General features: G+C 37.3%; 1 protein-coding gene and 1 non-coding gene across 2 annotated transcripts; both read left to right on the top strand.

Annotated features, from left to right (window-relative positions):
• The first annotated feature begins 1,660 nt into the window (after positions 1-1,660).
• On the top strand, positions 1,661-3,873 carry COX7C (cytochrome c oxidase subunit 7C). The gene is made up of 3 exons (XM_045796321.2): positions 1,661-1,866; positions 2,831-2,974; positions 3,776-3,873. The coding sequence occupies exons 1-2, from the start codon at positions 1,792-1,794 to the stop codon at positions 2,945-2,947; spliced, it is 192 nt and encodes a 63-aa protein (XP_045652277.1). The 5' UTR covers positions 1,661-1,791; the 3' UTR covers positions 2,948-2,974; positions 3,776-3,873.
• LOC123791597 (small nucleolar RNA Z39) lies at positions 3,612-3,674 on the top strand. The gene has a single exon (XR_006779460.1). It is a non-coding gene; the product is annotated as a small nucleolar RNA Z39 (small nucleolar RNA).
• Positions 3,874-27,319: the final 23,446 nt, after the last annotated feature.

The raw sequence follows: 27,319 nt of genomic DNA, 5'->3' as shown, positions 1-27,319 counted from the left end.
ATTGCCAAATTTCTTTAAAGTTTTTCTTTGCTCCATAGCAAATGTTAAGAGATGGAAATTAGGGCGCCTGGGTGGCACAGCGGTTAAGGGTCTGCCTTCAGCTCAGGGCGTGATCCCGGCGTTCTGGGATCGAGCCCCACATCAGGCTCCTCTGCTATGAGCCTGCTTCTTCCTCTCCCACTCCCCCTGCTTGTGTTCCCTCTCTTGCTGGCTATCTCTATCTCTGTTGAATAAATAAATAAAATCTTAAAAAAAAAAAAAGCTATGTAAGATTAAAGCATATATTTTATACCAGTTTTCAAAGCAAGATTTCATTTACTACTGCTGTATAAATGAGCCATCTGAGACAATATATGCTCTCCCACAGATGAATAACATAAAACTTAGGTTGGTAGGACCCTTCACAATCTATTCTAATACCACTTTCCCAGCCTCATGTATCAGTGGTTTCTTCCTGATTCCCACTAGTCAAAGATCACCAGGAACATACTTATAATTAAACAAGCTAGGCTTATTACTCACTGCATTAAGGGAGACCGAATACCCTGAGGAACCATGGGCATCTCAGCAAAAAAAAAGATGTCAAGAGTTACAAAATTTGGGCTTATTTTCTCTTACTTTTCTATCTTACTAAATTTCACTTGGAAGAAAGACTAATCCAAGGTTAAGGTAGTAATTGGTAAAGACGTGGGAACTCATCATATTAGACTGGATATGGTGATGTTTGGTCATTTTTGTTACTTGAACAATGTTCATGTTTTGTCTATGTTCAGATATGATAAAGGAGTGAGCTTACTCTTCTCTTGATCCATCACTGACACAGAGTAACTTTGTGTAATGCTGATGTTCTTTCAAATTGTTAACATTCACAACACCAATTCCCAGTCCAGGCTAACTCCAGATGTAAGAGGCTGCTTTTCTCTTTCACACTCCGAATATGTCATACCCATACCGGCCTTGACTTTGCTCTGCTCTTCTAATTCTGATCCATTCAGTGACCTATATTTTCAAGCATCCTTCCCTTAGCCCTTCAACTCGGTTTTCTGACATCCTTTGTACTGCTTATGTTTGGTTACTTGCGTTTATGCTTTGTTTCCTCGGATACGATCACAGCCTACCTCCCTCTCAGTGCTGGCAGAGTACTGCAAATTACAGGTACCTATGAGATATATATATATGATATATATATATCATATATATATATATAATATATATATCATATATATATCATATATATGATATATATATAATATATTTCGTATATATATGATATATATATAATATATATATTATGTATATATTATATATATATCAATCACCAAAAAAAGGAAAGGGAAAGGTTTATTTTTGTGTTTCATAAATTCGGGGAAACTGCGTTACTAAATTCAGAAAAATCGTTCTGGAATCCGGTCCCAAAAATCCTGACAAGAATTCAGGTTTGAATAAATCATTACCGGAAAGAAACGCGGTAGGTTCTCGTCCTTCCGGTCCCCTAACCTCCCGCCACCGCTCCCCTCGCACCCGCCTCCACTGGCCGGCTCGCCCGTCAGACTACATTTCCCATAATCCTTCAGAGCTGACAAGGCGGTGCGATGTTATAAACTACAATTCCCACAATCCTTGGGTCCCACCATCTTGTCTCATTTTCCGCGGTCTGTCCGCATTTCCCATCTTCCCTTTCGACTCCTACACACCAAGGAACAAGGTCGCGAAAAGAGGAGGTGTCGGTGTGGTCCTCCGATTTCTACCGTTTTAGGGCTCTGCGCCTTTCGCAGAACTTCCAACAGCGCTATGTTGGGACAGAGCATCCGGAGGTTCACAACCTCTGTGGTGCGTAGGAGCCACTATGAGGAGGGCCCAGGGAAGGTTAGTATGTAAGGGGCCCAGCTTCGTTGGGGGAGGGGGCACTTGGCTGCGACTCGCTGAATTCCAAGGCCTCAAAGGAGGCCGTGGAGAGGGAGATAGGAAGCCGAAAATGTGAGCGGTTTCGTCGAGTAGCATTCCAGTTTCCCATTGAACTAGGGCCAAAGCTCAGGACCCTGGCTGCGCGCCGTCGCGGTGGAGAGGAATGAGTAGGAAGAGCCGTAGGCACTACCCCGCCCTAGTGCTCCCCTCTGCGTCCTCCAGGATCTGGAGGGTCCTTGAGGCCAAGGCTGCAGGTATTTGTGCCTTACGCTGTACTAGAGGTCACCGGACTCGGAGTGAAGGTCGTTGGAAACAAGATGTGAGGCCTGTAGCTGTGAGTCCAGCCTTCTCTAACTAGTTGACTAAATTCGAAGTATTAAACCTCTTTAGGTTGTGTTTAGCTTCAGGTATAAATAGATTAAATCGAGTAATTAGTAGTAAGTACTCCAATGATCGAGGCCTAGTAGTAAAGGGCTGAGAAAGGGTTTTACATGGTAAGGCTTCTTGGTTATGAAAAAGTCAAACTTCGTAGTGCATTTAACATTGCCGTGTGCCTTTATTAGGTGGCTAGTTTCTAACCAGTCGTAAACTAGAACAATGCATTCTATTTATAAAATAACTCTCCTGGAGAATAAAATTTTTCGATTTTCTAAAATAAAGAAAACTTAGCACCGTCTTACACCTGACTTGCTAGGACCACTGCCTGGTGCTCAGTAAACCCCGGTTATTTTTTTACCATGTATTGTTACGTGTGAAGATCATGGGATGTCAAGCATAATGATGTTTTAAAAGATGGTATATGGCATACATAACCTGATTATGTAAAAAAAAAAATTATCTAGCATTCCCGGTGTACTTACATAGTCTATAAAATCAGATGATTTGAAGTTCCATTTTTGTTGCTTGCTCTTTTTTTCCCCAACAGAATTTGCCATTTTCAGTGGAAAACAAGTGGCGGCTACTACTTATGATGACTTTGTTCTTTGGATCTGGATTTGCTGCACCTTTTTTTATAGTAAGACACCAACTGCTTAAGAAATAAGGATGTTTTGATTAATCCATTAAACAGGTAATTAATAGATTTCTAATCTTCCCTAAGCAAAGTTTTCACTTATATTTCTTTCTTCCTCCTCTCTCTCCACCCCCAGTCTCACACACACAGTGTAGGGCTATTTCTGAAGTTAGTGTAGATGTGGCATTGGTGCAGGCAGGTTGATAAACCTATAGACAGATGTTTCTTTGTCTGAAAACCAGTTTTTATTGGATACTACTGTTGTCAGACACACTACATTAATCTCATTTCATTACCTAGCAAGCTTGTGAGGTGAGTGACTTAACGCGATCTAAGACACAAAGATGTTAAGTTGCCCAGTAGCTAGTGATGGTGGACCAGCATTTTTACCCAGTCTTGTTCCACAGTTCACACTCCTAACCAGGTAGAGTTCTGGTTAGACTGTCTTGAGGGCAATATATGTCTGTATATGCGGGAACCAATCTTGTGTGTGGGAACGGTAGCAGATAACTTTGTGTGAGAAGAAAAGATTGATTTAGCTTAATTGTAATCAGAATTTTCCTCAAAGCAACATTATGGGAATCTCTGTGGGCTGATAAGGATAAATTCCAAAAATACGTTTGGAAAGAAAATACTTTGTCTTAATTTATAAGGGAAATGATTTATCCAAGTGATCCACAGTAGAAAGACTTCGGTACATATGATGAAGCAAATCAGTATGAATAAAGTCGTGATACTGTAAACGCTTTCTGATGTACCAGTCGTAAACTGATAAACAATATGTTAGTGAAACTACATGATCTCTTTTTAATGAATGAGACGTTTTAAATGCCACTAACTTTTTGTCTTTATTTGCAGATGTCGAAAGGAACATTTTAAGAGGTGCAGTCTCTTTGAAAAATGGATCAAAATCTTGAACATACTCAATATGTTTGTAAATAAACTTATGGCATGAATCCTTAATGCCTCTTCTCTGAAAAGTGGAATGTAATAATTGTGCTTGCTTTTTTATTTGGGAAATATTCCAGGGTCAGTTTATTTTGTCAAAATATGTGTCTGATTTAACCTGTTTCTTGTTTTTAGATTTTGAGGTTTTATTTAATTTTTGATTACTAGGTCAGGACCTTTTCGGTAATTTATGTTATATAAAATGCAAACTTGACTTTGTTGACCCATAGTAATTTTTTTATTTGAAAACATGGAAGAAGTGTACTTTTAGTTTTCTTTACTTTGAAGCAGTAAAATAGTTTTTCTTTATGAGTGATAATTAATCCTGAGGAAAACCAGTAGTGTATACAGAGTGAAGTCCCAAGAGTTGTTTTTTCTCCAGACCTGTGATCTAAAACTAAAATTTTGCCTTGATAAATTTGCTACTGACCAATATTAGTCTTGTTTAGACTAAATAAAAGTAGAATATTTGAAATGAAATGTAATAGCATGTAAGACAGAATATGGAAATATTCCAAGTATATTCTGAAATTTTAGTAGAAATGGACTGAAAGATGGCTCTGATTAGTAGTGGTATCAGTGACTCAAATTTATATTATGGGTAGTGAAATGCTGCTAGTTGCATAAAATAGAATGACTTAGTTCCTAGGGCTTTGTAGGGGGCAGAAAAAAGGTAGTTGCTGAATGTTTTAGTCCTAGTTCAGTCACACTGGTGTTAAAAGAACGCTGCTGTAAAGCAGAGGTAAACTGGTGGTCCATTTGAGCTCTCAACTTTTTGGTGGTTAGGGGTGCTGTAGTTTTTAAATCAATATTTAAAAACTAGAGTAGTTACAAGAAAGTGGATTCTTGAAAAATCACTCTAGGTGGTTCTACATCCTTTAATAGAACAAAACCGCTGCCTAAATTAGTCCTCACCATAACATTAGATTTCCTGTATACCCCCAGTGTTAAACTGCTGATTTGCTGGAACCTTAAAAACTTTTTTTTTCTCTCAGTTTGTGACTGGACCTATCTTGACACTCTTCAATAACTGTGCAATAACTACTTAAATATGGATATATAATTAAATTTTTATGACCGACCAGCTTATTCCCTATACTTGCATGTCACTGTTTTTTTGATTATCCACTGATGAATCAGATGTCATTCCGTGTTTATGGAACATTAAGGTGTTTTCTACTTTTGGGAAGGTAAAAACCAGAGTTTAGTGTTCATAAAATGATTTCAAATTCTTGGTTCAAATCTCTGCTTTTAAATTACAATTTTAGCTGTCCTCGTTTTTTTTCGAGGAAATGGGATTAGAACCTATCTTGTATTGTTTTCAGAATCAGTAAGACATAAAAACATTTTAGTTTCTGGCAAGTCTTAAATGATTTTTTTTTCTGAAGTAAAATACATCATGTATCAGATGTTACTATTACCAGCAAGGTCTAGGTAGAAAACATCTGATTTATTAAATTTGTCTTCCTCAGTTAAAGTATTTGAGGATTTTCCGTGAATGAGGGAAAAAAACGCTCGCCTGTCCTGGGAGAGGTGCACAAATCGCCCCATCATAAGGCTTCAGCTAGCTGGGTCTTACGCATGCATAAGTATATTGAGTGGTAGAGGCCAGGTAATGGTTCAGTTTCTGTATTTGGGTTCTCCAGAGAAACAACCAACTAGATATGTATACAGACATTTGTTTTAAGGAGTTAGCTCATGTGATAGTGGAGCTGTGACATCCAAAATGTGATGGGGATAGTGCTGAAGGCTGGAGACCCAGGGAAGAATTGCTATTCCAGTCCAAAGCTGTCTGTCCGCAGAATTTCCTCTTCCAGGGGTGACTGCCTAGCTCAGTCACTAAGTATGTATGCAACTCCTGATCTTGGGATTGTAAATTAGAGCCCCATGTTGGGTGTAGAAATTACTTAAAATCTTAAAAGTCCTCTTTCAGGGAAGTCAGGCTTTTTCTGTTAAGGTCTTCAACTGATTGCATGAGGCTAACCCACATATGGAGAATAATCACCTGTACTGAAACTCCTTCAATTTAAATGTTAATCTCCAAAAAACACCTTCACAGAAATATCCAGAAAAATATTTGACCAAATATATGGACACATGGCTCAGTCAAGTTGACATTAACCATGACAGGGATGCCTGGGTGGCTCAGCTGGTTAAGCGCCTGCCTTTGGCTCGGGTCATGATCCCAGGGTCCTTGGATGGAATGCTGCATCTGGCCCCTTGCTCATCAGGCAGCCTGCTTCTCTGCCTGCCACTCCCCCTGCTTGTGCTCTCTTTCTGACAACATCTTAAAATTAACAGCTATGACAGTTTCAGACAGGCATGTGGTTTTTAAAGAAAACCACTATTATTCCATAATCAAGATTTGGCCACCCTGAAGGAAAGAAAAATACCCGTATCTTGCTACAGAGGCAGAACAGTTATGGGTTCAGGACTAAGACTTGTTTGGATTCTAAGACAGGCTTTGATCACTTTCTTCAACAATAGCCTGCCTCAGTTCCTGTTTCAGAGTATCTAGTTGTAAGATTAAAAGTGAAAGTAGGTCTAAATTGAGGCAAATTTCTTTAGGCTCCTGCTGTACAACACTATAAACAAGTGAGGTGGAAGAAATCAAGTGGACATTGTTAAAATTGTTCACGTTGGTCCCAAAGCCATCCTGCAGTTACAGGTTGGTGTTTTCAGTTATTCCAGCTACAGTTCTAAACAGCTGTCCAGCAGGTACTTCAGCCTTACCATGTCCAGGAATGCCTGGATGCATATAGTAAACTGTCGCCATCAGTAAAATTCCAGGTCCTTAGCATGTCATTTAGTCATTTCCCTCCAATTTTAGCCTCACCCTGAACATACAGCTCTAGTTTTATATACCACGTCCAAGTCTGAGTTCAGGTGCCACGTTTTCTGTAAAGCTTTCTCCTGCTGGTTCCTCCCCATTAGACCAAACACATTACACGTAAGTCTCTAATACCTTGTAAACAGCTTTATAATTACCTCAGCATGTACTGTAATTACTGATTTCCTTCCCTATCTCTCACCAGCCTATGCTCTTTCCGAGACCAGGGAGACTATTACTTATTCATGTATCCTGCCTGCATGTATAATTTAGTGAGTGGTCAATGAACATTTATCGAATGGAAGCCAAGAATGATAAAACTACTTAAAGAGAGCAAATCCTAGGCCTAATCTACACACCAAAATGGTTTATGTCTCAGTGTTTTCTGGATAAAAATGAATTTTTCCCAAATAACTTGCTGAGCTGGTTTTATCAACCAAATGTATATTAAAGTAATCCAATTATTGCAGACTAAATAAGAGGAGTTTGTACAAAAATGTAACTAAACTGTGCCACTACCCACACTGCTTAGTCCATCTAAGCAACGTAGGCAGTGCCTCGAAGACAAAACTGATGAAAATAAGTGTGTTGACTTATGTTCTAGCTATGGATCTTGTTTTACCTCACGCAAGAAATAGATCTCAATGGATTTAAGGGCCCTCTATCTTAGCCTGTTGTTCCTAACCTCGCCCTTTGTCATATGATGGCTGCCATAATTTCAGGCATCCCATACAGATTTGACAATATCCAGCAAGAAAAATTGCAGTTTCGAGTTATTTTTAAGAGTGAAGAAAGATTGCCTAGAAACCCACCACTCACTGGGCACAAGGGTCATGTATTCATTCCTAAATACAACACTAGCAAGGGGAATGGCTGGCACCATAGCTACTAGGTTTGAGTAATTAGGATTTTCTCCCAAGTCTTCCATGGGAAGAGTGGACACTGAAACACATCTGTTTTCTACCGGAAAGGAAAAAGAAAGTGGCTATTGATGTGTGAAAGACAGTGTCTACTGCAACTAGGCTGTATAATACAGCTTCCAACTTACGATGGTTTGACTTAAGATTTTTTTTTACTGTGATCGTGAAGAGCGATAGGAATTTGTTAGAAACTAGAATACTTACAAGTTTTGAATTTTGATCTTTTCCCAGGCTAGCAATAGGCAGTAGGATACTATCTTGTGATGCTGGGCAGCAGCAGAGAGCCACAGTTCCCAGTCAGCCACGCAATCACCAGGGTAAACAACCAATAAACTTATAACAACCATACTGTTTTTCACTTTCAGTACAGTAGTCAATAAACTACATGAAATATTCAACAATTATAAAAAAGGCTTTATGTTAGATGATTTTGCCTAGTATAGGCTAATGCGAGTGTTCTGAGCGTGTTTGAGGTACGCTACGCTAAGCTATGATTTTCAGTAAGTTGGGTGTGTTAAATGCATTTTCAACTTAAAGATATTTTCTACTTAAAATGCATTTATCAGGATGTAACCCCATCATAAGGAAAATCTGTATACTGAGAAGAGGACCCAAATGTCAAAATGTAATAAACTTTTTATTTTGGTGTATCCAATAAATAAAGGTCTTTAGATTATAACCAGATAAGGTGATTATAGGAAAGAGGAGAAATAATATTGTGGGTTTTTTTTTTTTCTTCTATCTCTTTTGAATAGAAAATAATTTCTCTATAGTAAATAGTGGAAGCTTTTACATGACTCATACTCTGCCTCATCAAAACTTCTAAAAAAATTTGGGGGTGCCTGGGTGGCTCAGTTAAGCATCTGTCTTCGACTCAGGTCATGATCCCAGGGTCCTGCGACTGAGCCCCTCATCAGGTCCCTACTCAGCCGGAAGTCTACTTCTCTCTCTCTCCCTCTGCCTCTCCCCCAGCTTGTGCTCTCTCGCTCATTTGCTCGCTTGCTCTCTTTCTCAAATAAATAAATAAATTATTTAAGAAAAATTTTATCCATTATGAAATAATATTTTGTTCTCCCAGCTATTGAAATTTTATAGATCAAAAGGAAGATAGCCACTTTTTATATATTTAACATTAATACAATGAAGATTTTTTTTTAGTGAACATATAATTTAATTTATAGTTGATTTTGGACGACTTCTTGAACTCATATTTGAATACGGGTACAAGCTGTTTGGTCTTTCCCTAACCTGGTATAGTAGTCGTTAGGATTTTTCACAAGCACGCCAATTCTTCTGTGTGCATTGGCAGGATTGAACTCTCTCTCGTTCGCTTTGACAAATGAAAATATGAGCAGAAGTCATCTGTTACTTCTTCATGGAAGCTTAAAAAAGACTGAACAATTCATCAAGTTCCCTTCTCATGCTACAAGGATAGAGCCTCCATTAGCCTGGGTTCCTGAGAGACTAGTGAGTACAGCATTTGTCAAATGTATAGAATGTGAAAGAAACTTGCATTGCGTTAAGCCTCTGGGGTTAGGATTGTTACTGCAGCAAAACTTGGCCTACCTTCAATGGAATATTTGTGTACTTCATATGACCTTGAAAAAGATGACCTCTCTGTGTCTCTGATTCTTCCATTGTAGAATTCCATGTCAACTCAATTGGGGTGACTGGGTGGCTTAGTCAGTTAAGCATCTGACTCTTGATTTCAGCTCAGGTCATGATCTCAGGATTTTAAGATTGAGCCCAGTGCAGGGCTCCCTGCTCAGTAGGGAGTCTGCTTGAGATTCTCTCTCTCCCTCTGCTCCTCCCTCCACCCCCCGCCCCCCGACTCTCAGATGCCCACGCTAGTGCACTCTCTCTCTCTTTCTTAAATAAATATGTCTTTATAAAATGAATTGTATCTACAATTACAAATATGAGTACTACACAAAAGCCTGACTAGGTTAGTAAGGAAAAAATCTTCTTAGCACTTCCCATATGTGGACAGGGGCCAGAATGATATATTTAGATAGGTGGAGTAAGATGAACTTAATTGGATTTAACAACATTTCCAAGTATATGAGGAGCCAGTCTAGGAAATTCTCTCCTGATGCCTACTAACAGGAGATGGTCAGTTAAATATCTTAACCCTAATTTGCTCTAATTAATATTATAAAAATTTCCCATACATTATGTTCTAAGAGGTTTTCTCACTGCAGTTCTACCTATAAACTGTAGTGAGAAATCTCTGTTCATGCTCAAACTCTCTTGCTAACTACCAAAATCCATCACATGTTCCCCAGACAGTATATGTTAAGTTGAACCATATAAAATTACCAGTGTTTCACATTTTGACCTAGAAGATGGCAATTTCTGATTCAGTGCTCATGGTTTCCCTTTTCAGCTACTGGACCACTCATGGAGTTTCTTCCCTCCATACATGTTAACAGGGAAGCCAATGGATTTTCCCACAACCAGAGAGTAAATGGTTTGTCTGCGTGCAGTATAGCAGAACTGAAACTGTTTAACCTGGGTATTTTATCCCCATTATATAATATATAATATATATGTTATATATATCATACTATCATTATTTTATTACCAATTAAAAAACAGGATAATCTAGAATTCTCAAATGTTGCTTTTTCCCTAACAGTCTGAGATTTTGGGGACACTGCTCCCAATTACAGTACAAAAAATACTTTCTCAGGCACACAGTAGTGATGTGAGGAGTGAACCATCAAGAAAGAATTCTTGAGACATTTTTGGTACAAAAAGGTAAGTTTTTATTAAAGCACAGGGACAGGACCCATGGGCAGAAAGAACGGCACTGTGATTGTGAGTAGTGATTGATTATATACTTTTAAGTTGGGGCTAGAGATAAAGGAAATTTCTAAAGGAATTTTCTTAAGTTAGAAAGACTTAACAGGATCCTGGAGATCTGGCTACTGTCAAGTTAAGGTTGCTTTTTGCCTCTAGCAAAGAATTAGCAGTAAGGCAGTTGTGAGTTCCTTGAGGAATGTCACACTCTGCCTGTCTCAGGTGTTTATCAATGGGCCGCAAGTAGTAAGGAAATTTAATTTTATCTACAGTTCTTTTGCCTTTTTTCTCCTCATCAGTAGGACGAGTTTACAGCAAGAATCTGGCTTGCAATTTTTTCCCTTATGGGATTTAATATGAAGTGTCCGAAAAAAATTCTCTGGATTTTAGAGAATTCTAAATATTTCTGTTGTCATAGAAAAAAAAAAGGGAACTTCCTGCTATGGACTGAATGTATGTGTCCCCCCAGAATTCATATGTTGAAACCTAATCCCCTGTGATAATATTTGCAGGTGGGGCCAATGGAAGGGATTAGATCATGATATTGGAGCAGTCATGAATGGGGTTAGCTCCCTTTTAAAAGAGACACATAAGAGCTCCCTCACCTCTTTTTGCCATGTAAAGACACAGCAAGAAGACAGAGATCTGTAAACCAGGAAGAAGGCTCTCACCAGACCTTGAATCTGCCAGCACTTTGATCTTGGACTTCGCAGCCAACAAAACTGTGAGAAATAAACCTCTGTTATTTATAAAACACCGATGATATTCTCGCATAGCAGCCTGAAGGGATTAAGACACCTTCTAAACCTAAGTTCCCCTTCATGTCCTCCAAAAGCCCTTACTGATCAGCAAGGAAGGTAAATTCACCCACAGTCTATGACTTTAATGTAACTAAGTTTGATATAGTGATTTATAAGAAATGTATATATTTGGTCATTTAACTTACCAAAATATGTTCCCCCTGTATATTTAGCCTTCATTCACAGTTCCAGGCTCACAGATTCCAAAACTCTTGGAATTTCCTGAGATAAGAGCAATGGGAGCATCTTTTGTTATAATATTTGGTCTCTTGCCGTCAGTTCCCAAAAATGTTTCAGAGCCATAAAGGTGAAATGGGTGTCTTGTTATTCATAACAAGCCACTTTCCATCACAATAGAGTTTATGTTAAAGAAGATGACTTTTGGAAAGCACCTAAGGATGCGGGCTGGTTGCCAGGAGAAACAACCTTAAGTAAGAGGGTTGGAAATTTCTGTCCCATTCCCTGCCGTGCAGGGAGAGGAGAGGGCTAGGAGTTGAGTCAATCACCAATAGCCAACGAGTTAATCAATCATGCTTATGTAATAAAGCCTTCATAAAAACCCAGAGGGAGGGGCTTCAGAGAGCTTCATCAGAATGCTTCCATGTGCCACAGTGCCAGTCCCCAAGTTCCATGAGGACAGAAGCTCCTTTGTTTGGGACATTGCCCAGTGTTCTCTTCATCTGGCTGTCGATTTGGATCTTTTAATATCTTTTGCAGTATGTCAGTAACCTAGTGAATACTTGAGTTTCCTGAGTTTTGTGAGTCTTTCTAGCAAATAATTTGAACTTAAGGAGGGGTTTGTGGGAACCTCTGGTTTATAGCCAGTGAGTCACAGCACAGGTAACAACCTGGGCTTGCAATTGACCTCTGAACTGGTGGGTGATCTTGTGGGACTAAGTGAGCCCTTTATCTGTGGAATTGGATACTATCTTCAGGTAGATAGTGTCAGAATTCAGCCAAGTTGAGTTGAATTCTGAGCTTTGCTTGTCGATGTGGAGAAGCCTACACACACCCACAGGAATTGGGTACAGGAAGCAAAAGACTAAGACACAGATTTTAAGTTAGTTGTAAGTAGAAAAATAAGCATTATGACCAGCAACATTGTGTCTAGAGCCTGTACCCCAGGGAAGACTTAATTAGAGATGGGGCAGGGCCAGAGAGAATATGGACAAGGAGTGGAAGTAGGGATACTGGGGATCTTAGGAGACAGATAAAATCACTCTCAAAAACCAAGTGCACTCAGAGTAGGAAAACATTGGATATCAGCTTGAGATCTTGTAGATTGCAGTGCTGGATATTGTGCAAATGAAAGGAAGGAACTTGAGAATGAGCAGAACCCAAGGTAGGAATTTTGGAATGGCCTCACTTCTGAGTAAATGCAAGTGGCAGGGAGATGCACCTTTAAAGGCTTGCTGGTGAATGAGGAAAAGAAATCAGGAAGAGGAAATTAAGTTTCTTGGAAGAGAAAAAAAGAGAGAGTCATAAGGAGGAAATTAAAGTTCTTGTAAAAAAAAAAAAAAAAAAAGGAGAGAGAGAGAGAGTCACAAAAACAGTAGACACCCCAAGCCCTCTCTCATTGAAATAAGTGCAATCTTGGTTAAAGAGACAGTAATATTCCACCACATCAAAAGAAAAGAATGCCTTTGAATTAAGAAACCTAGTTAGCCTCCTCAAATTCTCTCTGGCTACATGAAATTGTGTTACTAGTACAGGAAAATAATATTTCAAAGTGAATTGCATAGGACACATTCATACAAAGTTACTATAAGAAATTTAGATTCATATAATTTCATTTCAACTGATGACAATTCCACAATAAACCCCATCATTGAAGCAGAAGAAATCTTAACACATCCAATCTGAATAAAATATCCTTAAACATTTACAAATACTGAAGGGAAAAAAGACACTTTAAATTAAAAATTCAAAAACTTGAAATAGGAGTTGGGGCTGGGGGATGTGAAGCAATAGCTGCCCAAACAGCTGGGGAAAAAACCAACAATGATCTTTAAAGTTACAATATGCCTAAAGAAGGATAGATTTGCCCGAAATTTAATAAGGGAACCGAAGGAAAGCCATAAAACAGCTAAGAAATAAATACAAAACAAAGACACAAAAAAGTAAAATTTATGTACAGCAAAAAGGACAAAATCTTAGTGGCTATTTGATGAATTTAGATGAATACATACCCCTATTTAATGCAAAGCTTAAGCCTAAAAAGTTCCCTCATGCCCCTTCCCCATCAATCCCTGTCCCCATTTCCCAGAAGCAACAACTCTTGTGATTATTTTCACCATAGATTAGTCTCTTCTAGAACTCCACAGGGTATATGATTTTTATGTATAAAAGTTTCAGAGCATAAGCATGCTTTAGATATACCTATTAAATGACCTATTGAATTATCTTACGAAATATGAATATTATTATAAGTTCTAGTATTTTCAAAGTATTTCCTAGGGAAAATCTGACCAAAGAAGTTACAGATGGCATAACACAGCTGAAGAAGAGCTATGGAATATGGAGTAAGAGAATCTATGGAGTAAAAGAATGAGCAGACAAATCAGAACTTTTTTTTTCTCAGAAGTATCTTAAGAAACAGGTACAGAAAAGGCCAAAAGGATTGACAAAGAAAGATAAAAAGAATGAAATATCCTTACAGTTTTGTGTCCCTAGCATCTAGCCCAGTCTCTGGTAAACAGTAAGCAATCAGTTAATGTTTGTGCAAGTGAATTAAACTGAAGAGTATTTCAAGTATACAGAAGAATACGAACATAGTTGAACATATGAGAATAAGTAAGACTTCTGGAAGTATGAAGAGACTCTTGGCCTTACTGACTACCTTAAGATGAGACTAGACAGGTAAGTGTGGTAGAGGAAAGGTCATGGTGGGACAGGGCAGGTCGGGCGGGCCAATGTGACGACTTAAGTTCTAGGATTGATGGTGGGCTACAATCCTTTACAATTCTGAACATGTGGGTGACAAGAGAAATATTAATTTGCAACTGCCTGCCTGATAGCCTAGTAAGAAAAGAAACTGGGAAAGAAGAATAACCAGGAAGAGGTAACCTGAGAATGGGAATATGAGGGCCAGTCAGGGTTAGAACATTAAAAGTGGAAGGGTAGAATATTCACTGTAAGAGATATTTGGAAATGAAATGCAGGAAAATAATGTTTCTTGTTGCCCCTAATAGTCTTGTTTCCATAACAGGCTTGTAATGTCTGTGCACTTTATTCGATTGTTTAGCAATTGTATTAAATTGTGCAAAATGCAAAAACTGTATCTTTACTGTGACTCAAAAAAGAAATGAGAATAGAAAATTCTCTAAGAGGCCAGCCAATGTGAAAAGTATTTTGGCTTTTTTGTCTCTACTGTTAATTTAATTCTGGTCTTAAAATCTTAAGGCCCCTAAATTCTAAGACCCGTGGTAAAGTCTTTTGATGTCTTGAATACTTAGCACTTTCTCTGACATTATAAAATAACTTTATAGTGCAGTTAATCAAGTGACAGTAAGAGGTAGTACTCTACAGAGAGCTCATTTTAATATTTAATAAGATGAATGTGAACTCTAGAGTTGAAGGCAGCCCATTTGCATATGTACGTAGGATGTCACTACTCCACCAAGCAGAACACTGCGTGCCCTGCCCAAGACGTTGCTTGACAAAGACATATATTCATTTCATTCAATATCTATTTAAGTCCTACATTTTAAGGTACTGTAGTGGTCTTTGCGAGAAACACAGAAGTTTAAGATGGTATTTCCCATCTTTCAGGAGTGCAGAAACTCATACTGATATAAAACACATATTTACATATATATTACAGAGAAAACATATACACACATATGTTTATATAGAGATATACATTGACGAATTGCACAGATATATTTATTTATAGGAAATTCCTTAAGCATTCCTTTTTAATACTTACGGCAAACATTTCATTTATTTTATAAGTACTTCAAGCACTGCAGAGAGATGATATTACTTAAATATGAAAAATCTGAAAATCTGGAAAACTGAGCTACTGAGCTTTGGTTGTTATGACAACCTCTTTTGTATAGTTTGTAAGTAATCATGATAGACTCCAAAATATCACAATGTTAAGAGGAATCTTCACTAAGACAAACCTTGGATCTCAATGCCCTGGAGCCAAATCAATCATCACTTTGCAAATGTGAAAAAACTTCCCAAGCAACAAACTAAAATAACATGTTAAGAGAACTTAAAAAGGCTAAAATTCAGCTGTTAAAATGTAACCTATGAGACACAAAAATGATTGTTAAGAAGGATGGAAGTAAGGGTTGGCAGATTTAGAAACAGTTTTTGACAGCATTTGTTAAAGTTTTCATTTAATTTCTATGTTCATAGAACTCTCTCTATATATTCATTTGCATATATCTTTGAGTTGCCCTCTAGGATAGTTTAGGCAGATACTTCAAATTTTTAACCTTTTAATTTGCCTTAAAAAAAAAAAGATGTATTTGTTTATTTGAGAAAGAGAGAGAGAGCATGATTGCCAAGAGGGGCAGAGAAAGAGGGAGAGAAACAGACTCCCCACTGCGCATGGAGCCCGCCGTGGGCCTTGATCCCTCAAACCCAAGATCATGACCTGAGCTGAAATCAAGAATCAGGTACTCAACCAACTGAGCCACCTAGGCACCCCTAACCTTTTAATTTGTGTATGTGTGTGTGTCACATACATACGCACACACACACATATATATATATAACAATCATTTTAAGAGAATGAATAAGAAAATTAATTGATTTTTTATCTCTTGAGTACATGGAGAGTCTCCTAAACAATAGAGACTATGTCCTGAAACTTACCGAAAATTGTAATTACCCTTAGGATATGGTAGCGACAGACTAGTGGGGCATTTCAGGCTGTGTTTCATGAGGGGTTTGCATGGGTCCAGAGACTAGACATCAGGTTTAAACATTTAATTTTGTTATTTTATTAGTGTGGAGTAACCAAAATCACAGGAGATTGAGAATGACTGTATATTGGTGTATGCATAATAATCTGCACAGAACTTCTCGAGAGGGAAATTTATTGGGGAAATTAACTTAATATAAAAAGTATGCTTTGCTTGTTACAATCAGAGAAGATAAAATTTAAAAACATGAAACAATTTTGATATCAAACTATATAGTACAGTATACCTGCTTTTTAATATTCAAAATCAACTGTTTATTGAGGAACGAGAGCGGCATTTGGGAACCTTCGCACATTATATAATACATGTTTCACCACAATTCAAGGAGGGATTAATATTTCTTTTCTTTCTGTACTTACCATGCAGTTAACTAAGCTGGTAATGTGTTAACTGAGATGGAAACATTATTTAGATGTCAGTATATTTTGTCACTTCTTAGTGCTATTGCTGGGATCTTCGTTCATTCACTTGATCTTAAAACTGCCTATTATTCTGGATTGTGTGTGTGTGTATTTACTGTTTCCACAGAGGCTTAATCTCTTCAGGATGTTCTGTTAGCAGTAGGATTAGCTAAAATGCATCTAATAAAGCTATGAATGTGTCAGTGGCCCAGGGCCCTAGGCCTCAAAGCAAGCAAGCATATTAATGAAGCAAAAAAATATATAGCTCATTGTAATCTTTTTAAAACTGTTGTTACATGGTGTCTTTTTATGTTTACTTCTTTTCCAGTTGAGAATATGAGGATAACTGATGACATTTTATAAACAGAAAAGCTTAGAAATATCTAGGCAAGAATATAGTAATACTGTTAAACTATTTAATCTTCAAAACAACACTTATTGGCATAGGTACTTATTCATTCATTCATGTGACAAATATTTTTTGCGCACCTACTAGTTTCAATGCCCTGTTCCAGGAGCTTGATATACATCAGTGAACAAAACAGCAAAATCCTTCCTTTGTTAAGTTTACATCCTAAAGGGGGAAGAGAGATAATAAACAATAAGCATAATAAGCAAATTATATAGTATCTTAGAAATTAGAGTGCTATGGGAAAAACTGAACTGAGAAAGAGGGATAGTGAGTAGGTAGGGCAGGGAGGGGTAAGTCATAATTTTAAGGTAGTCAAAGAAAGTCTCATTGAGGAGTTAATATTCAAGAAAAACTTGAGATATCTGGGGGAAGAGAATTCCTAAGGCAGGTACCTATTGGATTCAAAGAATAGCAAAAAAGTCGGAGTGGCAGGAGCATAGCAGTGAGAGAGCCTAGTTAGAGGTTGCTGAGGACCAGAGTGAGCCAGGCCTTGTAAGCCTTTATAAGAACCATGGTTTTACTCTGGATGAGAAGGGAAGTCACTAAAGATTTAGAGGAGCAGAGTGACACAATCTGGCTTCAATTTTCAAAGGTTCATTGTGGCTGCTGCATTAAGGACAGAAAGGAGCAAGGCTGGAAGCAGGAAGCAAAGGAGAAGCATAACGCAGTATTCAGATGAGGGATGACGGGACTTGGCGCAACATGGACATATTTCAAGGTATAGCCAGTAGGATTTCTTAACAAAGATTTCCTAGCTGTTAAATTAACTGTTGAGGAGTGAGAGAAAGGGAGAAGATGCTCTCTTTACATATTAAGAACCTATGGCTGAGAGAGTAGTATGTCCAAGGACATGTACTATTAAATGACAGACATATGGACATTTAAATTCATGTCTAGCTCATGTCACAGAAGGTCTAAACCACTACATAGGGTTGGGGAGGAGAGGAAGGACATTATGGAGTCACTTATTTTCCCCTCCAAAGTAAGTATTTCTTTTGTAAATAATTTCTTTTTTGTGCCTGTCCACCCTCCAATTCTTACTCATTCCTCTATGCATTCGTCTTCTAAATTATTTAAGTTTGCCTTTAATTCAGTTTTCAACGTGTCCCTTAGCATTTGGATCCTTATCAAGGCTAAAATAAATTCTCTAATTTTGAGCCAAAACTACTCGAAAACATAATTATGAGAAAAGAATAAGTTAAGCCATTGAAAGAGGCTCTGTCAAAAGAATTACAAGGAAAAAAGTTTTATTTACTTTCAATTTTTGATATGAAAATTAGTATGTGCTTATCATCTACAAGCATATTGTTTACTCGTCAATTAAATTCACAATGCCTATAAACACTTTAATTATATACTATTAAGAGCTAGAAAATTATAGCTAGGCATGCTTCAGGTATTCATTCCCAGATGTCAAACTAAATTACAGGTGAGGATAAAGCAAGTATCATGTGAACTGCCATAACCATATGAGCAACTGATGTAACAAATACAGTCACTATTTATTTACCTCAATTTTTTATTGCAGTAAAAATGGTATGTAACATATTAATTTCCAGTGTACAATATAATATTGATATTTGTGATCATCACAGTAAGTCTAGTTATCATCCATCACCATACATTTTAACCCCCTTCACACTTTTTGTTCACCCTCCAATCCTCTCCCCCCTCATAACCACCAGTCTATTCTCTGTCTCCATAAATTTTGTTTTCTTTGTTTGCTTGTTTTTTAGATTGACATAAAAGTGAAATCATATAGTATTTGTCTTTGTCTGACTTACTTCCCTTAGTATGGTAATTAGCAAGGTCCATCCATGTTGCCACAAATGGCAAGATTTTCTTCTTTTTTATGGCTAGTATTCCCCTGTGTGTGTGTGTGTGTGTGTGTGTGTGTGTGTGTGTGTGTGTGTGTATCATATCTTCTCTAACATCCATCAATGGATGATGGACACTAAGGTTCTTTCCAGGTCTTGGCTATTGTAAACAATGCTGCAATTAACATAAGGGTGCATGTATCATTTCAAGTTAGTGTTTTCATTTTGTTCTGGTAAATATCCAAAGTAATATAGCTGAATCATATGGTAGTTATATTTATTTTTTATTTTTAAAGATTTTTATCCATTTATTTGAGAGAGAGAGAAAAAAAAAATGGGAGGAGCAGAGGGAGAGGGAAAGGGACAAGCAGATTCTGTGCTGAGAACAGAGTCCAACGGGGGGCTCGATCCCAGGATCCTGAGATCATGACCTGAGTCGAAACCAAGAGTTGGACACTCAACCTACTGAGCCACCCAGGAGCCTCTTATTTTTAATTTTTTAGGAACCTCCATACTGTTTACCATGGTGGCTACAGCAATTCACATTCCCACCAACAGTGTACAAGGATTCCCTTTGCTCGACATCCTCTCCAATGCTTGTTATTTCTTGCCTTTTTGATAATAACCATTCTAACAGATGTGAGGCGATATCTCATTTTGGTTTTGAGTTGCCACTCTGTGATGATAAGTGATGCTGAACATTATTTCATGTGCCTGTTGACCATCTTTGGATGTCTTTGGAAAAATGTCTGTTTAGATCCTCTACCCATTTTAAATCAGATTGCTTGTTTCCTTGTTGCAATTAAGTTGTTTGAATTCTTTATGTGTTTTGGGTATTAACCTTTTCTCAGATATATGATTTGCAAATATGTTCTCTTATTCAGTAGGTTACCTTTTCATTTTGTTTATTATTTCCTTCGCTGTTTCCATTGCTTTTAATTTCACATATTCCCATTTGTTTATTTTTGCTTTTGTTGCCTCTGCTTTTGGAGTCAAAAATTGAAAGCAAAGTGCAATGTCAAGGACCTTACTTCTAAGTTTTCTTCTAGGAGTTAAATGGTTTCAGGTTTTACATTCATGTCTTTAATCCATTTTGAGTTGATTTTTGTGTGTGGTATAAGACCATGGCCTAGTTTCATTCTTTTTTATATGGCTGTCTAGTTTTCTCAGCACTATTTATTAAAAAGACTGTCCTTTCCCCATTGTATATTCTTGGCTCCTTTATTGTAAATTAATTGGCCATATGTGTATGGGTTTTTTGAGAGGGAGGGGCTCTCCATTCTATTCCATTGATCTATGTATCTACTTTAATGCTAACACCATGCTGTTTTGATTAGTATAGCTTTGTAGTATAATTTGAAATCAGGGAATAGGATATCTCCAGCTTTGCTCTTCTTTCTTAAGATTGCTTTGACTATTTGGTGTCCTTTGTGGTTCCATAAAATTTTAAAATTATTTGTTCTAGTTCTATAAAAAATGCCATGGAATTTTGATAGGGATTGCATTTAATCTATAGTTTGCTTTGGGTAGTATGGACATTTTAACAATATTAATTCTTCCAATCCATAAATATAGAATATCTTTCCATTTATCTGTGTCTTACTCAATTTTTTTCATCAATGTTATAGTTTTCAGTTCAGGTCTTTCACCTCCTTGGTTAAATTAATTCTTAGGTATTTTATTTGTTTGGTGGCAATTATAAATATGGTTGTTTTCATATTTATTTCTGATAGTTCATTATTAATGTATTGATACATAACAGATTTCTGTATATTGGTTTTATATCCTGCAACTTTACTGAATTAATTTATTAGTTCCAATAGTTTTTCTGTGAAGTCTCTAGGGTTTTCTATATATAGTATCATATCATCGTTTCCAATTTGGATGCCTTTTATTTATTTTTCTTGCCTAATTTCTCTGGCTGGACTTCTAATAGTAAGGAGAATCAAAGTAGTGAAAGTGGGCATCCTTCTTTTGTTCCTGATCTTAGAGGAAAAGTTTTCAGCTTTCTGAGTACAATGTTAGCTGTGAGTTTGTCAATATGGGCCTTATTATGTTGAGGTACATTCCCTCTATACCATTTTGTTAAGAGTTTTATTATAAACAGATGCTGAATTTTGTCAAATTCTTTTTTTTTTTTAAAGATTTTATTTATTTATTTGACAGAGATAGAGACAGCCAGTGAGAGAGGGAACACAAGCAGGGGGAGTGGGAGAGGAAGAAGTAGGCTCACAGCAGAGGAGCCTGATGTGGGGCTCGATCCCAGAACACCGGGAACACGCCCTGAGCCGAAGGCAGATGCTTAACCACTGTACCACCCAGGCACCCCTGTCAAATTCTTTTTCTGTACATACTAAGATGATCATATGGTTTTTATCTTTCATTTTGTTAATGTAGTGTGTCACATTGATTTGCAAATGTTGAACCATCTTTGCATCCCTGTAATAAATTCCACTCGATTGTGATGCATGATCCTTTTAATGTATTATTGAATTCAGTTTGCTAATATTTTGTTGACAGTTTTTGCATATATGTTGGATAGATAAAGGCCTGTTTTGTGTGTGTGTGTGTGTGTGTGTGTGTGGTGTCCTTGTCTGGTTTTAGTATCAGGGTAATGTTGGCTTTATAAAAAGAGTTTAGCAGCATTTCCTCCTCTTCAGTTTTTGGGATAATTGGAGAAGGATAAGTATTAAATCTGAATATTTGATAGAATTAATCAGTGAAGCCGTCTGGTCTGGACTTTTGTTTCTTGGGAGGTTTTTGAATTCTGATTCAATCTCCTAACTAGTAGGCAGTCTATTTAGATTTTCTTTTCTTTTTTCTTTTCTTTTCTTTTCTTTTCTTTTCTTTCTCTTTCTTTCTTTCTTTCTTTCTTTCTTTTTTTTTAAGCTTTTATTTATTTATTTGACACAAAGAGAGAGAGCACAAGCAGGCGGAGCAGGCAGAGAGAGAGGGAGAAGCAGGCTCCCCACTGAGCAGAGAGCCCCACGTGAGACTTGATCCCAGGACCCTGGGATCATGATCTGAGCCAAACGGCAGTTGCTTAACCAACTGAGCCACCCATATTTCTTTGAGATTCAGTCTTAGAAAATTGTATGTTTCTAGGAATTTACCATTTTTTCTATGTTTTCTCATTTGTTACTATATAATTGCTCATATTAGTCTCGTAATCCTTTGTATTTTTGTGATATCATTTGTGACTTCTTTGTTTTCATTTCTGATTTTATTTATGTGAGCCTTCTCTCTTTTTCTTGGTGAGTCTAACAAAAGGGTTTTCAATTTTTTATATCTTTTCTAAACATCAGCTCTTCATTCATTGATCTTGTCTATTCTTTTCAGTTCGTTTCATTTTTTAAGCTCTGATATTTATTATTTCCCATTATTTCCTGTTATTTCTTTATTGACTATAAGTTGTCCAGTAGTGTGTTGTGTAATTGCCACATATTTGTGATTTTTCCAGTTTTCTACTTGTAATTGATTTCTAGTTTCATACCATTGCTGTCATAAAAGATGCTTGCTATGATTTCAATATTCTTAAATTCAATGAATCTTGTTTTGTGGTCTACCACACGATCTATCCTGGAGAAAGTTCCATATGCACTTGCAAAGAATCTGCGTTTCAGTGCTTTGGGATGGAATGTTCTGTATATATCTTTTAAGTTCATCTAGTCTTGTGTTGTTTAAGGCTGATGTTTCCTTACTGATTTTCTATTTGTATGACCTATCCATTGATGTAGGCAGAGTATTAAACTCCCTTACGATTATTGTATTGCTATTTATTTCTCCCCTTAGATATTTAATATGCTTTATATATTTAGGTGCTTGTATGTTGGGTACATAAATATCTACAAAAGTTATGTCATGTGTATCATCTTGTCATATATATCATCATATTAACCTCTTTACCATCATGTAATCCCTTTTCTTTGTCTTTTATTAAAGTCTTTGTTTTAAAGTCTATTCTGTCTGATATAACTACTCCGGGTTTTGTCTCATTTACATTTGCATGGAATACATCTTTTTCCATCCCTTCAGTCTGTACGTGTTTTTCAATCTGAAGTCAGTCTTATAGTAGGCAGCATATAGATGGTTCCTGATTTTTTTTAACCATTCAGCCACTCTGTGTCTTTTTATTGGAGAATTTAGTTTATTTACACTTAAAATAATTATTGATGTTTTTGTTATGGTATGTTTTTATTTCCATCTTGTTAATTGTTTTCTGGGTTTTTTTTTTTTTAATAGTTCCACTTTGTTTCTTTCTTCTTCTTTTGCTCTCTTGTGGTTTGATGATTTTCTTTAGTGTTGTGTTTAGATTCCTTTCTTGTTATCTTTGTGGATCTACTGTAAGTTTTTGTTTTGTGGTTCATGTATAAGAGCCTATATGTATAACAGTCCATTTTAAGTTGGTAGTAAGTTAAATTTCAACAAATCCTAAAAACTCCACATTTTTATCCCCCTCCACATGCTCTATGTTTTACAGATTTTACATTTTTTATTACTTATTGTAATTATAGTTATTTTTACTACTTTGGTCTTTTGACCTTCATATTCACTTTATAATTGGTTAATCCATTACCTTTGCAATACATTTACCTTTTCCAGTGAGATTTTTATTTCTTACACCTTCTTGTTATTAATTGGTGCCATTTCTCTTCATCTTAAGGAAGTCCTTTGAGTATTTCTTGTAAGGCCAGTTTAATAGTGATGAACTAATTTAGCTTTTGCTTGTCTGGAAAACTATCTCTCCTTCAAATCTGAATGATAACCTTGCTGGGTAGAGTATTCTTGGTTGGAAGTTTTTCCATTTAAGGACTTTGAATCAGTCATGCCATTTTTTTTCTGGCGTGAAAAGTTTCTGGTGAGAAATCTGCTTATAGCTTCATGGCAATTTTTTCTCTCTTGCTGCTTTTAAGATGCTTTCTTTATCTTTAACTTTTGACATTTTAATTATAACGTGTCCTGGCATGACTCCTTTGGATTCATCGTATTTGCAGTTCTCTGGGCTTCCAGGGCCTGGATGTCTCTTTCCTACTGAAGGTTAGGGAAATTTTCAGCCATTGTTTCTTTGAATAAGTTTTTAGCCTTTTTCCTCTCTTCTCCTTCTTGAACCCCTATAACACTAACATTGTTCTGCTTGATGTTGACCAGAGGTTCCTTATCTTCATTTATTTTTTTTCTTTTTGCTGCTATGTGTGGGTGAGTTCCATTACTTTACCTTGTAGCTTGATGATCTAGCTTTCTGCTTTTCCAGTCTGCTGTTGAACCCTTCTATTGTACTTTTCAGTTCAATTATTGTATCCTTCATCTCTGTGATTCTGTTTGGTACTTTCTTACATTTTCTATCTCTTTGTTGAAATGCTCACCATGTTCACCCACTTTTCTCCCAAGTTCAGTGAACTATCTTCATGACCATTACTGTGAATTCTTTCAAAGTATCTTTGAATTCCTTCAAAGTATCCAATCTGGCTGATTGGAACCCAGATCCTTAGGCAGCAGCTTTTAAAGTATGCAAATATGTACAGTCTTGTAGGATCAGAGTTGTAAGCCTGCAGACCTCCAGACCAGGAAATCTTGAGGTGTCCTCTGAGTGACAGTTGAAAAATCAGGTTTCAAATGAGTATACAAGCTTCTTTCTGGGAGATATTAGTGAGCTGTGGTGAGGCCAAGGAGAGGGGTCTCTCCCTGCCTATGCTCTTCAGGGTGTCTCTATAGCAAATCTGAAGCCTATCCCTCAGACTGAAGCTTCAGGATAAGCAAATGGGTCTTTTTTATAGGCCAACTGAGGGTATGTTTCTGTGTGTGATCTGTGCAGTGCCCTGGGTATGGTAGCCTGCCCAGAACTATCTTTTCAATTGTTGCAGTACACGGGGGCCCAGGAATGCAAGCACCTCTGGCCACCAGAGCCAGGAGATCAAGGGATGTTCCCTTGTGGACTGCATTTATCCACTAGCATTAGCAAGGCTGCAAGAGAATGTTGTGAGTGGGGCATGTCCACAGCTTTAGAGAGGCAGGGAAAGAGCCCTAGGGACAGGTCACATCCAGTTTTAGTGATGCAAAAGAAGAGTGCTTAGGCAGGTTACTTCTGTGGTTTTAGTGAAGCCTGGAAAGGGCACTGGGTACAAGGCACACTCATGGCTTTAGTGAGGGGATATCCATGTGTGCTTGTCTGAGCTAGTAAGGTAAAGGAAGAGTATAAAAATGGCACTTGCCAGCACCTCTGTCCCTAAAGAAAGCCCCTCAGCAAGTGGCTTAAGATTAGCAAATCAATCTCCTCTACATATAATCCAGTCGTTTCTCAAACTGCTGCCGTTCTACTGGGTCCCAGGATGAGTGAGGCCTCTTGTAGACCCTTCAAAAGGAATCTTTCAGATTCCCACAGCCCCCTGGATCCCCTGGATATAAGCCACATTGGTTTCTAAGGTCAGACATTTTTAGAGCCCCATCTCTCCAGTGCAGGTCCCAAGGGTTGGATTGCCAGATTTGGGGTAAAAATCTCTTACTCCAGAGGAAAAAGCTCTAGACCTGTGAGATCACTCCCTGTTGTGGTTTGCTGCCCTGGGGGGTGGGGTTTTTGGTGAGAAAATCCCTTGCCTCTCCTACTCATCTCAACGGGACTGTTTTGTGGATCCCTTGTTGTGGATAGTGTTCAGTTCTTTTTCACCAGGAATTATTACCTATAGGTGTAGCTGTAGATTTGCTGTGGTCCTGGGAGGAGGTAAGTTCAGGCTCTTCCTACACTACCATCTTGGACCACTTCCCTCTTTACCTCAATATTTTGAGGATATGGATTTTATGAGAGAGTGACTTTTTTTTTTTTTTCCATCAACAAGTCTAATCTCAAAGCAGAATGTTAGGGCTATAAAGGCAGACCCCTGTGGCTCTGTGTTGATGAACTAAATTCAAGAAGAAAAGATTAAACCACGGATAAAGTTCACGTTATTTTATGTTGTGTTCTGCTAGACTTTCCATTTACTGAAGGAGGAATCTTTGGCACACGATATACCAAAAATTTATATTCATAAAACCCTGGTCCCTCAAGAGAATCTCACATCCCTCTTGAAATTTGATTAGAGTTTACATTTGGAAAGATTTTATAGCTGATATTTAGATCTCCATTTAACTTCATTTAATGGAGTAATAACATAACCTCAGTTTGAGAGTTTTATTTTAACCTTTAAAGGAAAAAAACTTGAAGTTTCACTTGGTCCTTTTGATACCAAGTCCGATTTACAGTTGGTTTGAATGACAACTGCTAGAGGTCATCACAAGAGAAAAGTGTGGTGAAGATGACAGCAGAAGCCAAGCCTGAGGAGATGTTTGTCCCCTTTAGGCACATTCTGGGTTAGGTCTATGTGGTTAAGTTACTTTTAGTTATTATAGTAAATTTGTATCAGACTTCAAGGAGTCAGAGTCCCCAGCCTTTTCTAAAGACCATGGCTTTCTCAGAATTTATTCCAGGGAAGTTCTTTTTTTTTTTTTTTACTGCAGATTTACTACTGCTTTGAGCCTCCCTCACATTTGAATGTATCAGACACTTGTTAGAAATCTCTGGTGGATGTATAGACACCTTTGGATAACAAAGTCTCCAAAGTCATCATGATGCTTTTGGATGAATATAATACCAAATCCTTGATCTGACATTCTTAGTTCTCAAAAGCATATATATGCAGGCTACCTTTTCAGACTTGTCTTTTCTATTTCCATTTAAGTAAACTCTTCTTTAGCCAAATTAGTCTCTTAACTCTTTTATTATTCAGGTTAGCCCTGAATTATCAGGCTAGACCATGATAAGTGTGGGGAAAGAAAACTTCTGTGGATTTCTCAATGCTCCTGCTCTAGTTCTTGGGCAACAGAAGCTTAAAAACTATAAGTCAGAGAGTGTTTATTTTCTCTTCTCTTTAGATTGTAAAAAGCATCTCACATATCATGAAAATTGGTTCTGTAGTCATTTGTCTATTTAACCTCTCTAATTTGAAAGGATAATAAAACTTCTTTTATCTTCCAAGAAGATCAACTGAGTAGAGCTTGGACTAAGTCCCTAGTTTAAGCCCCAAAGTGCCTGAAGTCTGGAGGGGTATCTCTGTAGGGATTAACATGTCAAAAAGGGATGAATCTCCAAAACTTGAAACTTGACTTCTCTAGGTAGATGTTCTTACAAGTTGAGACATGCAGAGGCTATATGGCTCCTGGAGAGATTTTACTTGCAAAAGGGGAGGGGAAAAATAAAATTTTCTCATCTCTATCATGGGTGTTTGGCTACTCACATAAGACAATTGACATGCCTTTCGTTTTACTACTCTAAAGGTAAGGACTAGAGCAAATGTCGCCCAATTGTACTTATTATTTACTGTGAGGAATTTACTAAAAAATCTGTCTCTGACCCAAAATACCTTACATGTGCGTTCAGGATAAAATGAATAAAGACGGTTGTACAGGCTATTTCTGAAGAACTTCCATTGAATTCTAATGCTAGAAAAACATAAGGAATTACAAATTTCAACGATGATTTAAACATCTTCTTCCTATCATATT

This window comes from Ursus americanus, chromosome 5, assembly GCF_024610735.1.
Source record: "Ursus americanus isolate L20-20 chromosome 5, mUrsAme1.1.p, whole genome shotgun sequence".
In the NCBI taxonomy this organism is placed as follows: domain Eukaryota; kingdom Metazoa; phylum Chordata; class Mammalia; order Carnivora; family Ursidae; genus Ursus; species Ursus americanus.
The sequence above is the reverse complement of the archived record's forward strand: the minus strand, read 5'-3'. Positions and strand labels throughout refer to the sequence as shown.

Excerpts from the sequence above, each read along its gene's own strand:
- COX7C (XM_045796321.2), top strand. The coding sequence starts at position 1,792 with ATGTTGGGACAGAGCATCCGGAGGTTCACAACCTCTGTGGTGCGTAGG. Across the intron at positions 1,867-2,830 it reads ATGAGGAGGGCCCAGGGAAG|AATTTGCCATTTTCAGTGGA; the intron begins GTTAGTATGTAA and ends TTTCCCCAACAG.